This window comes from Fusarium musae, chromosome 11, assembly GCF_019915245.1.
Source record: "Fusarium musae strain F31 chromosome 11, whole genome shotgun sequence".
NCBI lineage: Eukaryota > Fungi > Ascomycota > Sordariomycetes > Hypocreales > Nectriaceae > Fusarium > Fusarium musae.
In genome coordinates, this window is record NC_058397.1 from 2134201 (window position 1) to 2147786 (window position 13586).

General features: G+C 42.2%; 5 protein-coding genes across 5 annotated transcripts; 2 read left to right on the forward strand and 3 right to left on the reverse strand.

Annotated features, from left to right (window-relative positions):
* Window positions 1–1602: 1602 nt before the first annotated feature.
* Window positions 1603–2622, reverse strand: J7337_013829 (uncharacterized protein; the record flags this gene model as incomplete). The annotated part of the gene is made up of 1 exon (XM_044831304.1): window positions 1603–2622. The coding sequence occupies one exon, from the start codon at window positions 2620–2622 to the stop codon at window positions 1603–1605; it is 1020 nt and encodes a 339-aa protein (XP_044674579.1).
* Window positions 2623–6939: 4317 nt separating this feature from the next.
* J7337_013830 (uncharacterized protein) lies at window positions 6940–7620 on the reverse strand (the record flags this gene model as incomplete). The annotated part of the gene is made up of 2 exons (XM_044831305.1): window positions 6940–7424; window positions 7530–7620. 2 exons carry the CDS (start codon window positions 7618–7620, stop codon window positions 6940–6942), a joined length of 576 nt encoding a protein of 191 aa, XP_044674580.1.
* A 665-nt stretch (window positions 7621–8285) lies between these two features.
* On the reverse strand, window positions 8286–9725 carry J7337_013831 (uncharacterized protein; the record flags this gene model as incomplete). The annotated part of the gene is made up of 1 exon (XM_044831306.1): window positions 8286–9725. The coding sequence occupies one exon, from the start codon at window positions 9723–9725 to the stop codon at window positions 8286–8288; it is 1440 nt and encodes a 479-aa protein (XP_044674581.1).
* A 342-nt stretch (window positions 9726–10067) lies between these two features.
* Window positions 10068–10956, forward strand: J7337_013832 (uncharacterized protein; the record flags this gene model as incomplete). The annotated part of the gene is made up of 2 exons (XM_044831307.1): window positions 10068–10266; window positions 10319–10956. 2 exons carry the CDS (start codon window positions 10068–10070, stop codon window positions 10954–10956), a joined length of 837 nt encoding a protein of 278 aa, XP_044674582.1.
* A 1434-nt stretch (window positions 10957–12390) lies between these two features.
* On the forward strand, window positions 12391–13494 carry J7337_013833 (uncharacterized protein; the record flags this gene model as incomplete). The annotated part of the gene is made up of 2 exons (XM_044831308.1): window positions 12391–12924; window positions 12985–13494. The coding sequence occupies 2 exons, from the start codon at window positions 12391–12393 to the stop codon at window positions 13492–13494; spliced, it is 1044 nt and encodes a 347-aa protein (XP_044674583.1).
* Between the last annotated feature and the right edge of the window lie 92 nt (window positions 13495–13586).

Here is a 13586-nt window from a genome sequence, read left to right on the forward strand (position 1 = left end):
AAATAGTTTTTATAATTTCTAGCTTATTTAAAATTAGGCTTTTAAAGTTAAAGCCTTAATATTAATTATCTTAATTAAGTAATAATTAAAAAGGCCTTTAGCTTACTAAAGCTAAAGAAAATATCTTTTTATATTTATAAATTAAAGCTATTTATTTAATTAAATTATAAAGTTAAAAGCAGTATTATATAACTTTAAAACTTACTTTTAAAGTTATTATATTTTTTAATATTATATATAATACTTTATATATAATATATTAAAAAATAAGTATTATATTATATAATTAATATTAATAGCTATAACTATTTTATTATAGTAATTAATATTAATAATTTAATTAATATTAATAATTTTAATATTAATAATATTTTTAATTTATATACTTTCTTTTAATATTTAAATATTATAAGTAAAGACTTATTATATATTAATAAATTAATACTAATATAATAAGTTAATTTTATAATCTTTAATTATATTATAAAGCTTCTAGATATATAAAATATATTTATTATACTAACTATTATAAGTAAATTAAAAGCTTTAAAAAACTTAGTTAATTACTTAAAGTAAAATTAAAACTTATTAATAAAGTAATAAGCTTTTATTATAGTTATTAAATTAAGTAATAGTAATAGCTAATACTAAGTATAGTTTATAAAGTTAAAATATATAATTAAAGTAATTAAATTAATAATATAAATATTATATTATAAAAATTAAAAGCTATTATAAATTAAAAAAAAGAAAATAAAAAAAAAAAAAAAAGTAAAAAAGGAAAGTATAAAATAAAAGTTTTAATATTAAAAAAAAAAACTATAAATATTAATAAGCTAAAGCTAGCTTAATAAGTTAGTAATAAATTAAATTAAGTTATATAATAATATAAAGTAATATAAAAAATATAAATTAAAAGTAAATATAATTAATAAATACTTAAAAACTATATTTTATATATTATTATAAAGATATTTTATTTTTTTAATATTATTATAAAAATATTTTAACTTTTTAATAATTTATTTATATAAAAAAGTTATTATATTTAAAAGTCTTTAATAATAAATATAATATATATTAATTAAAAAAAAAAAGTAAAGTTAATAGCTTTTAATTAATTATAAACTAGTATTTATTTTAACTTTATAATAAAAAATACTTTATATTAATAAATTTAATATTTCTTATAAATTAAACTTTTAACTTTATATTTACTATATATAAATACTAGATTTTATAGTTAAGATAATATATTAAAATAAACTTTATAGCCTAGAAATAAAATTAAAAATAATAATACTTATTTTACTTTAATTCTATACTTAGAAAAGAAGGCATTGACCTTTCTTGCCTTTTCAGTAGTCGAGACATAACAAGACTGGCAAATAACCTTATATTAACTGTCTGTTGACTGTAAAGATTGTTTATTAGCCTCTCGCGAGTATGTCTTGAAAATAGAACCTTGCCCGCTAGCGATTCCCAATTAACCAAGAACCTTATTTCATTTTACAGTGCTCCTGAAGGCACCTCCCTTGATGAGGTCATCCATACGCTTACGCAGCGTGTGGAGGCATCGATAGCAGAACCTAATTAGTTCCTCTATATTGTTAGCCGCCGCAAAAGTGGCAATAAGTAGATCCCAACCATAAACAAGTTCCACAGTTTAGAGGTCATTTGGTCTTGAGCAACTGTTCGAAAAACAAGATATCGCGCAGAAACAAGACCACCTAGTCCCCATATTATCGCAGAGCCAATAAGTGGCCAGCCAACGTAAGCTGGGCAGACAATTGACCAGATGGTCATAAAGAAAGCAATCGAGTAGCGTCCCCAATTATCACCAACCACAAGCGGTACGGTCTTGCGGTTGCGTGAGGCGTCACCCTCCTGATCATGCATGTCCATTGCGTGAATGGTGGTGAACACAATGCCAGAAACAAGGGCTTCCCAGGCTAGTAGCGACGTACTGGGTGAATAGATACCACGGCTGCCAAGTACGACTTGAAGAGCGCCAGTGTTGAAGCATCTATATCCAAAGGAATTGAGAAGATGGCGATATAAAAGACCCTCAGCCCCCTGGAAATCATTATACCAGACTCCCAGCACTACTAAGGACAAGCACGGTTCAAGTCCACCAATGTAATAGCTGGTGATGATGGCCAGAGCATAAAAAACAACCACAAGGTTCCGAGCTTGATGGGGCGTCATTCGCTTAGAAGGCATAGTTCTCCATGGCTTGTTGATTTGATCTTCAGCAATCGAGCCTGGGTGTCTCTGATTATCAATAGTAAAGGGCAACAAGTTGATCCACAGCCACAAGAGAGCAAAAGGCGCTCGGGGGATAAGGTCGGCCAGAGCAGCGTCTTGCATGCCAAATGTCGATAACGCTGGAGAGGTGCCCAGGGCAAAGAGAATACCAGGACCGATGATGGTCTTAAGGTCGTTAAATGTAAATAGCCAGATAGAATAGGCATGATATGCAACCAGCTGAAGTAGCTGCCACAGATAGAGGCCGATATCTCGACGTTGAATATTTCTCTCTTTAACATATTGCCCTTGTTGTAAAGTGCTCCATTTGATTTGTGGCGAGATAGTAAGAGTTTCTTGTTGAGAAGAGAACATGGTTTTGGTGTAGTAATATAAGATTCGTAGAACAGTTAGACTTGGCGATTAGGGAGTCTTGTGCTTAATATGTAAGAAGATAGGCTAAAACTATCATTTAAGGTAGACAGACAATCTATATTTAGGATTTAAATTCTATCCTATAGATGCTTGTTAGCATTTGCTAATATATATATACTGTTTATATGACATAAACTTACTATATAGATAAATGATGTAGATGAAAGTTTATATTAAAAGTTATGACGTAAAAGGCGAGTGGATCGACATGTTGATCCTTAAGAATGTGATTGCTTAGTAACAAAGCAGAGGATTCCAACAGGTTAACTGAAAGAGGTCAAAGTATAGCCTGGCCTATAGCACACCTGCCAAAAGTGCTCCTGCAGATCCCACCCCACTCACGAAATACAGGGCACTCACTTTGGTCTGACGCAATCTGAAACATCTGACTACGGCACGGGAAATAGTGCAATCTTAAGTAAGCGTAGTTGATTCATTTGAGGCCCTTAACTTATCGCCACTTGGGGAGATAGATCTCAGCATCTCAGTAAAAATAACAAATTAGCCTTTTCCCTAATAGGTAGATTAGTTTCTATTTTCCGCTTATCTAAATATAAAATCTTAATAAATAAACCATTTCATAGATGTTTTTATTAGATATAAAAATCACTTTAAAAATCATAATATGTCCCGTTAAACAGAACTGAAGGAGCGTGGCGACACCCTATCTCAATGGGGCACAACGTCAGAGCGCAGCGTGCGTCTTTGCGCCCGCATCACGGTCGCCCCAGAGACATTTCCATGCGTTGTTTCCATTGCTAGTGCGAAGTTGTCGCATGTAATCTCTACTGCGCAAGATATGGTGCCGTGAATTCTGTGGGCCCCACGGACGGCAGCTGGGCCCCTGTCGTGCCTGCCGCCCCGAGCGGTTCCATAATGGGAAAAGATAATGCAGATGAGTGGGGTTTCATAACTGAATCGATCAATAGATGTTCGATTTACGCATAGCTTCTCTCTCAACTGCTGACGCAGGTTGCGGGCCCTCAACGTCAACGGTACTGTTTTCTCTTATTCGAAGGCGATGGATCAGCATAACTAACCTTCTATTAAGAAAAAGCTGGAGGAATGACGACATGTACCGAGTTGATACACTGTCAGGGGTCTGTTGAGTTTCGGTCCGGTCTCGGGATATAAGTGAGAGTCTGTAGGTTGGCCAAGAGCCGAGCTTCGACGGAGGCGTTTACTGTAAATGAGGGTTATAGTAGGCTGAAAATGTGAAGGATACGGGGAGACTGTCGAGAACTCTTGGCCGTGCGTGATATTGTAGACGCAGATGCTAGTGCGTCCAAGATTATGACGCTGTACTTGACGCTGGCAGACTGGAGACTGGCGGTCAAGGTGTGTACACTTTAGCAAGTAGTTGAAGGATCTTCATAGAAGGGAGCAGTTACTGGACAGGTGGATGGTCTTGCTGAACTAGATCGTTCCGGGCCATTGAGATGACGATCAACGGCTTCTTGTCCATGATCACATAGTGAGACATGATGAAGACAGGTCCAGCTACTTGATCAAGGTTCTGAAGTGAGTGCGCTCCATCAAGCCAAAACCATCGTCTTAGTGACTTTGTGTTGTAGAAAGAAGCTTCAGTCGTTCAGTCAATTTGAACCACTTGTATTGATATCATGACAATAGATAAAACAAGAATGATGAAAGTGCATTGGCGGCAAATAAGAAGATGTTTTGGGCAGAGAAGCGAGAAGACCCTCGCACTTAGGGATCATGGTTTGACGTTATTATCGATTTGTAGGTAAGCTCAGTTATAGCAATACCTACAGCAAGACAGATCATAAGGCTCTCCAAAAGAAACAGTAGTCTAGTCCAGCCAAATAACCACTGTTAGATGCTACTGGCCATCCATTATCGCGCTAGCTAAGATAAGAAACATAATGATAGTTAGTGAGGCAGAGATACACAAATTACAGGGCTAAGGATAGAAAGTTATCATCAGAGATCTGGTCTATTACTAGTATAACAGCATGAGATGGCGACGCATACCCTCTACATATCATAGTTTGCTAAATTCAACACAGACGGCTGGCCGCAGACATTATAAGCGCACGCATGAATCTTAGAAGCGATACAGACACCGCCAAAGGCATATACTAACCGGTTTCCCGAAAGACCAGTGCCTCCCCCTTAGGGTCGTTCAGCTTGGCTAGGCGTGTTCATAGTTATGTACACTCCCAACGGTTCTACATACACCGATGCTATAGTACTTACAGGCATCTCGTCTTTACTGGAGCCTTGTCTGCTAAAGAGTCTCAAGACAGGCTTAGGGCTTACCTAAGCTTTAAGTTTCCTAATTAATATTCTTATTAAGTACTTCTCTTATATATTAGTAGTAAAGTAATTAAATTACTATTCTATAATATTAAGTTTACTACCTATTTTAATAAAAGTTAGTAGATCTTAAGGCTATATTTATTATATAAAAGATTATCTACTATTAGAATATCTAGTTACTTAAATAGCTATTTTAAAGTAAAGCTAGTATAAGTAATATTATATAATATATTTATTTAGTAACTTTAAGGTATAAGATTAGTTATATAATTTAAGATAGCTATTATTAAAGTTTATAAGTATAGAATAGTATATCTCTTTAGAGATTAATATTATAGCAGCTATTATCTTTATTATAGCAGTATAGGTAAATGTAATTATAAGAGTATTACTATACTAGTAAAACAGAAAACCAAGGAGCTAATATAAGGTTTATTAAAAGACAGTATACTTACCTATTATCCTGCCTCTAGCCCTAAGTAGTAAGTAAATTAGTTTTAAAGGGATATTTTTACTAAAATGCTGCTGTTGCAGAATGCTTTTAATAATAGCTAGCACGAGATTGACATAAGTAAGCCTTCGCTATCCTTAATCTAAGCGAGCATTGCCGCATCTTCAGTTCTTGGAAGCTCGCAAGACGAAACTTCCCTCATGGCCTTCCTGTTGTATTTTGCGCGTAGCATTTCTGTGAGAGCTTTGCCTCGTGGCTTTTAGCCTTCAATATCTGTTTTGCTAACTTCTATCACAATCAGATGGCGAAAAGGGCTGCGGTCTTTGACACAAGCCCTCTAATAGATTACATGACATTAACTGAAAAGACACTTGACTGGCATTTATGAGTTGAGCGCGAGACTCGTATCAGGTTTGTTCAAGGTGGATCGTGGTTGGAAGGACCTCACTAATAGTCTTGATTCACAGAATCGCGAATGTCTTGTTCAGCCAAGACGTGGCCAGCTGTATCTTCATGGGCACGGCGCCGACATTCTCCCCGCTGGATCTCGACATCGAGCTTCCTTGATACGAGACATGCTGGAACTCTCGATCCGCCCGAACCTGTCTTGAGTATTTGCAATCTGCGCCTCCACAGCGGAGACTCTCGTACACGTTTCTTGAGCTGCGGACAGCATCACTCCCGCTTGAGCGACATCCTAGGTTCGAAGCGTCAGCCTTTGGGATGTTTACGTTGGTAAACGCCCTGCATTGTCTTGTCTGGGAGGCAACTCACTACGATCTTGACCGTAATTTAAAGCCATTCAGTCCCGATCCCAGCCAGTCATCGAGCCTGGATAGCCTGGATCGTCAAGTTGCCAGCGATTTCTCAGGTCCCAACATCGTCCGATTAGCGGCGCGAGTCGCCCACCTCGGTAACTCAAGTAATTTCGATAGCATCAATCGGGTGCTCTATGAATGGCTCGCCGTCTGGGAGAGAAGGACCTGGCGCGACGCTGACTACGAGAATCTTGCCTTCTCACTGGATCCGCTGCCATTCTGGTGGCTGGTCAAGTTATTCGTGCTTCTTCACTGTAGCAGGGACTACTTTTCCGTTGGCAGCGAATTCATAATAGTTAACAAGACCGGAAGGTCTCTTCGGGATAGTTATTCCTCGCAGGTTAAGATCTTCCGCTGGCTCGGCAAGCTACGGCAGAAAAAGTCGCCAGACCAGACCCAAAAGGTAGAGTCGCTGGCAAGCTTGATGCTTCCTATGTATCGAGATGTCAATTTTTGTTAGGCTAGGATATATAATGAGTATTGACGGAATGGAATTGGTGGCACGAGGCCAAAGCCATTTGAATCAGGCAGATCGTATGATGACCATGGTGTTCTTATGATCTAATAGTTGAATAAATATTTCTTTGCAACGCCTGGTATGTCCGAGGCCATCTATCCAGGTGACCACAAGTATTAAGCTGCGTAATCTCGACTGAGACCACCACCTTTAACGAAAGGCACGGTGTTGTTCAATATATTCCATCCCTATGCTGATGATTTGTTGAATAGGTCATGCTCCTCAATTGTCTTCTGCTCTTGTATAATGTAGTCAAAGCTTATCGTCAAGTCTGCATATCTCCCACTCAGAAATTCCACTTGCCCTGATGCGAGAAGTACACACGAATTACCTGGTAAGGATATTTCCTCGCGCAGCTTAGGCCGGATGGTCTTCACTGCCACGGACGCCCAAGGTTTGGTCTCTTTGGTCTCCAAATCCGTCAGCAGTCGTGTCACAATACCCCTCGGATGGATGGCGAAAGACTGGATGCCCATTTCGTGGTTCTCTGTATGGATACATTCGCAGAGGCGCGTAGCAGCCAGCTTCGAGATCTTGTAGCTGGACATCTTTTCATCTGAGCGCGTCGCCGCCCGAGATGCCGTGATGATAATATGACCGGCACCTTGGGCCAGCATAATAGGTAAGACTTGGCGCGAAAAGAGGTAGACGCCTTTGAGGTTAACCTCGAGGCCTGGGCAAAGGTTATTGCAATGGCTTGTCCAATGCCTGGGATGGTCAGAGAAGGGGTTAGTTTATACTCACTTAAGTATGCGGGCTCAAGGGAGACTTCTCATACCACGGCCAGCTCCGGTGATCATTACCACCTTTCCCTTTGCAGTTTGCTTCAAGGTAGTCGAGGCATTGATGGTAGGATACACGGATTTCATAGTGTCGGGCTGGAGATTTATGCTTGCCATGCTGCAAAGTGTATATATACAGACGATGCTACTGTGTCTTGGTTTTTGCAGTAGCTGCAGAGAGACTGCTTAGGCCGTTATTATATTATTTAAATAAATTCTGTACACCTGTTCAAATACCCAGACGTAGAGGGTCCAATAGTACAGTGCTCCAGCCTGTACATGGTAACTCCTAGGGTCGCGGAGATTATTCCGACCTCTCCCCAGTCCTACCCCATAAACTCCACGGGAGAGTAGAATCAAGGCATTGATGGATTAGCCCTGAGTTGTCTTCGGCTGTCCTCGCTGTTCTCCGGGCGGCTGGCGTCCGGTTGTGAGACCATTATCGGTTAGTTATACCATCGCGGCTCTATAAATTGTAAAACATAACTTATATTAGCGACTAGTCAGGCAGAGAGCTTAGCAAACATTATTGATCTTTGAAGTGTAGAGTAAATTATTAGTATACTAGAGGATATATGGGAATATTAATTCTTTTTTATTACATCTGTTAATAGACAGACTTGAGATATAGGTACTTAGAATTGTTCTGACCAATTAGCTATATAGGACCTCCTCGCCGCTACGAAAGAGAAGGCCAGAGGTTTATAATTTATGATATTACATGTATCAAAACTGCCATACGTATCCTACAATTAGTGAGTAAACAGCCCAGGTGCTAGTCCGCATCTCACGATACTCTTTCGCTGAATGTCTGCATACAGGGCTTCAGGCTCTAACAATACAGACCCTAGAGCATTCTCAAAGCCTTGCTGATTAGGATGCTCATTGGCTTGTAAAGGTTCTTCCTGGCCTTTATCTAGATTTGACGCGAAGATTCCTGCTGCAGAGAATGGCAGAAAGTCCTCATATGTGATAGGCTCGGCTCTGAGATATCCCTGGGCAACCAAGTCTTCTAGGGATAGTGTCCCTGTGATATCAAAGATCTCTGTACCTGTACGGTAATAAGTACAGTAAATGAGGCCTTGCTTACGTAGTTCTGCCCACGAGTCAGGATAGGCTTTAAAGGCATCACGCATGGCCTCATCCATGGCTCCAGGGCCCTGTGCACCTGAACCCTTACAGATGTTGCTTGCAGCTTTGGTCAACAGCTCATCGTAAAGCTTTCTTCCCGTAATTGTCACGGCGGCTCCTCGCTCTTCAATCTCTCCAAACCGAGCTCGATGAGTTCCTTGGATAAGAGTTCCATGGTTATCGCGGAATCTGATTTGTTCTTCCAGTGCCAGGAAACTCGTTTGGCGGAGGAGAATCGGGCATTGACGTGGAGGAGGACCCTCGATGCGATCCTTGACTTGAAGGCCTTGCTTTCGCATTTGTACTTGACTTGCCTCAATGTTTAACGTTCGAGGGGTTAAATGATTGATATGCGCAGTCTGGAATGAAGCGATGTCGGCAAGGATAGGGTGTTCCTTGGACAGTTTTCTGTATTCTTCTTGCGATGCCGATGCTTCTGGCATCCAACTGAAAGTTTTCAGAGACTCGTGAGTGAATTCCTCAACTTCACAGATCTGCAAGTGCCAGTTTTGTCTCTCGGCATAATTGATCAACTCCAGAAGTCTGCTACTGAAGATATGGCGTCGTGATAACAACTTTAATGCAAGCTCACGAGTCTCATCATTGACGATCAATTCAGGTCTGAGCAAAGTGGTGAAGACTCTGAAAGGGTTCTGATCCAAGGATTCTAGGTCAACTGGACGAAAGCAGGTGCCATGCATGGGTAGTCCAGCGACAGAAAGATCGTAGTAGCCGACTGCCTTCAGACCAAGAATGGCAAAGAGGCGGGCCATAGTCCGTAGCTCAAAGGGGGTACCCAGCCTGATGGCACCATGCCTCTCTAGATCAAGTCTTTGAGACAGTAGAGCATCCTCCATCGAGTCCGGATGCTCAGAAAGCACGTCCGTATTTACTGTATGGACGATTTGGACCAAATTCTCATACAAGGGCACTTCATTTCGGTACATTTTTGACAATGCCAATGTGAAAGCAGTTCGAACATCCACAGGGCTTGCAAAATCGTCACCTCGATATATGGGAGATGGTTCAACCGGGATCGATATAGCATTGATGGCAGGCATTTTAGTTATAGTGAACAAGAAGAAAGGGGGATCAAGAGTAATGATAGCCAGTGCTAGAATGAATTAATTATGACAATCGCTGTGCATATATTATATATAATATTAGATGCCATATCGTCTTTCATTGTTTAAAACTTACATCGTATGATGCTGCGGATAGTGCCGAGGGTGTACAAGTTCACAGCGTGGGTACCACTGAATTAACCACATCAGCCAATCACGGCGGCTACCGAAGGCATCCCAGTGCAACAACCCACCGATTAAAGCGCTCCCTTTCGTATAAGACAATGGTTCAGGCACTGCCAAACTCACCGACTTCAGCACCACAACCAAGCATCCATCATGTCTTCTACAACTACCACGACAACCTCCAAGGCTTCATTATCTACAAGTCAACCCAAAAATAGACTCCATCAAATTCCACAATTTCCCACCCTCGAAGCGAAAAGACGATGGCAATTGGAGCAAATGGCGGGCGCCTTTCGCATATTTTCGAGATTGGGCTTCGCTGATGGAGGGAGTGGCCATATCAGTCTTAGAGGTAGGTTTGTATAGTCCACTCTGGGCCACTAATTAGCTAAACTATAGAGCAGACCCAGTTCAACCAGACACATTTTGGCTAAATCCTTATGGAGTCCATTTCGGCCTCTTGAAGGTGTCTGACATGGTTCATGTGAATGAAGATGGAGAACGTATCGGTGGCGCAGATAGGCCCGTGAATACTGCCGGGTTTATCATCCATGCAGCTATCCATAAACGACGGCCTGATATCAATGCTGCATGCCACTTCCACAGCCCCTATGGCCGTGCATGGTCCACCTTTGGAAAACCCATAGACATGTTAAATCAGGATAGTTGCATGTTCTATAATGACCTTGCGGTATATGCCAACTTCGGTGGCGTCGTATTTGCTAAAGAGGAGGGTATGCGGCTCGCTGACACATTGGGCCCGACCAAAAAGAACCTGATACTACAGAATCACGGTATCTTGACATCTGGCGGCACTATTGCTGAAGCAGCTGCCTTCTTCATCGCTTTGGAGAGAGCTTGTCAGTCACAGCTTCTGGTTGAAGCGTCTTTGGCCGGCTCGCGGTTACAAAAGACGTTTGTGGGTGACGAAGAGGCTCAGTACACAAAGGATGGAACTGGAACCCCAGAGGTTATGTACATGCAGTTCGAGCCAGAATACCAATACATTCTGGCTAGGTCTGGGGGCGACTTTTTGCAATAGAATACTCAATGTACTTGGAGACATCCTTCATCTTTATCCTCTTATTATATTGAATGGTTCTTTTTCCTCCGAAGCGGGATGCCTCAAAGATTTCTTAGTGGCTCCATATGCAACCGCATCACCATGCTTTAGTCACCGTCATATGGCAGCATTTCAATGGAGCAATGAAGTATTTGCGTACAGTCTCCGGAGCCGTCCAAAGCTAAGTAAACAAAATCTAGCATAAATCAGCCTACGAGTCCAGTGATAGAGGCTTTCACGTATGATAGAACTGTGGAAATAGCGATTAGGGATTACTAGTTCTCATTTTCATGTGTCTCTCGCATCTGACGCTTTCCACGACAACGGGTTCCATCTCGTCAGCCCGGAGTAGAACCACATACCCATTGTATAAACGTCATATACCGGGATTTGAATCGCATCATGAATACGATCTGCATAAGGTGGCATGTTTGTACACTCCAAGACCACTGCGGCGACATCAGGATGTTGAAGTACCAGCGATTTGGCCTCGGCAACGAGTTCTCTCTCAAGCCGATCGGCGTCATAGTTCGCTCCACGCGCGCAAATGTCCCTGAGATGGCTGTCATCCGAGAGTCCCCATACACGGACACGGCTAGGATCAATGCCCAGCTCCAGCAAGTGAGCGCTTCCCAATCTCGTACTGTCATAGGTCAACACCCCGATAGGTCTATTAATAGGAGAAATGGCCAGGAGGCTGGGAACCTGAACGAGGGCCGACGTAGCTACAGGTATGGGTGACAGGGCTGCTAATCTGACATGTTCAGCGGGTGGTGGACAAACAAGACCAGGCTGGAAATAGGGTTACCTGGTTTGGGCAGCGGCCAAGAAGCCGCAGCTGGTAATGATGCCGACAGCCCCTCTCTCTGCGAGTCTTATCGCGGCTTGCACAAAACGATCAGTAAAAGCATCTTCGTAGTTGCCATTGGTGACAATTTGAGCTTCTGAAGTGCCTATCACCTTTTCGCGGATGAGGGGGAAGGGCCATGTACTCTGATTGAAGGGATCGCCTGGGGGACGGTAAATGTCAACTTCAACAGCGAGAAAGCCCAACGGCGGGTCTGAAAGTGTATACTCTCGAGCCATGATCGCTTCTTGGAAGCTTTTTTGAACAATGAGGCTCAGATATTCCATCCTTACTTACAGAGTACATTTGGTTATTTCATCTGGAAAGTCATCGCCTGGGTCGGGTTGGCTTAGTAGTGCGGGGCTTCGTTCTTCACCAATCACGGGGCTTACCGGCAGGTTCGCGCTGCCTTCGGAGGTTTCCTTGTCAATCATTACTGCTTTAGGAGTCACGAATGGACCAGACTTCCAAGATGGCCCGTCTCGCTTCATATAGTTAGTTGGTCAAATCGCGATACCGTGGCCGTCGCACCGCTCTTCTCCATTCAGTCCGTACTCTCATCCATCATGTCCCCAAGCCGCACTTCCCAGAGACCCCACGTTGTTAGCTTGGGAGCGCCTAAATTCGCCGGTGCTGATTACCTTGAAGCCTTTGGCCGGGACCATGACTTTGACGTGCTTGACGCCAATGATCGCGCCGAGACTCAGCGGCTGCTGCCAGAGTTGATCAAAGAAAAGGGTCCTGTCGATGCTTTTGTCATTCGAATGGGCACGCCGCCTTTTGAGCCATTCGATGAGGGCCTTCTGAAGTCGTTGGCTCCCGACTGCCGCATCATCACGTCTGCATCTGCTGGATACAATGAGTTTGATGTTGATTGGATGTCCAAGAACAGCATTCTTTTCTGCAATTCAGTCGATGCTGTTGCAGAGGCGACAGCAGACATGGCCATATTTCTCATCCTGGCAGTTCTGAGAAACACTTCCAAGGCTGAGCGCACGGCAAGGGCAGGCAAGTGGCGAGGAGAGTCTGGCTCGCTCATTCCAGCTCATGATCCCACCAACATGACGCTTGGTATCGTCGGTATGGGGTCCATCGGAAAGGTACGCATAATCATCCTACCTTCTGACTTTTGGCACTCGTTAGCTAACTGAGGATTAAAGTATCTCGCCAAAAAGGCCACAGTTTTCAACATGAAGATCAAATACTATAACCGGCGCCAACTCTCTCACGAGCTGGAACAAAAGTACGATGCAACATACTGCTCTTCCCTCCACGAACTCCTATCTCAGTCTGATATTGTGTCCATCAACTGCCCATTGAATGAAAAGACTACTGGCTTGATAGGTCCAGCAGAATTTGATGCCATGAGGGATGGAAGCTTTTTTATTAACACAGCTCGAGGAGCTATTGTCAATGAGGCCGCTCTCAAGATGGCATTGAAATCGGGCAAGATTGCAAGAGCTGGTCTTGATGTTCTGGTGAATGAGCCAACCGTTGATCCCTGGTTTTTGGACCAGGATAACGTCATTGTTCAACCCCACCTCGGCGGTTTAACGGATGTTGCGTTTCAGAAGGCCGAAAGGGAATGTTTTGAGAACATCAGAGCGTTTTTCAAGAATGGCATAGCTAACAGCCCTGTGAATGCGAACCATTTGAGAGCTAGCCTGTGACTGAGCGGAATATACGAGAATTATATCAATATTGATTGCCCTCGTTCAGTCAGTACTCAGTAATAGAAATTGGTCAGGGCGAGAACTAACGT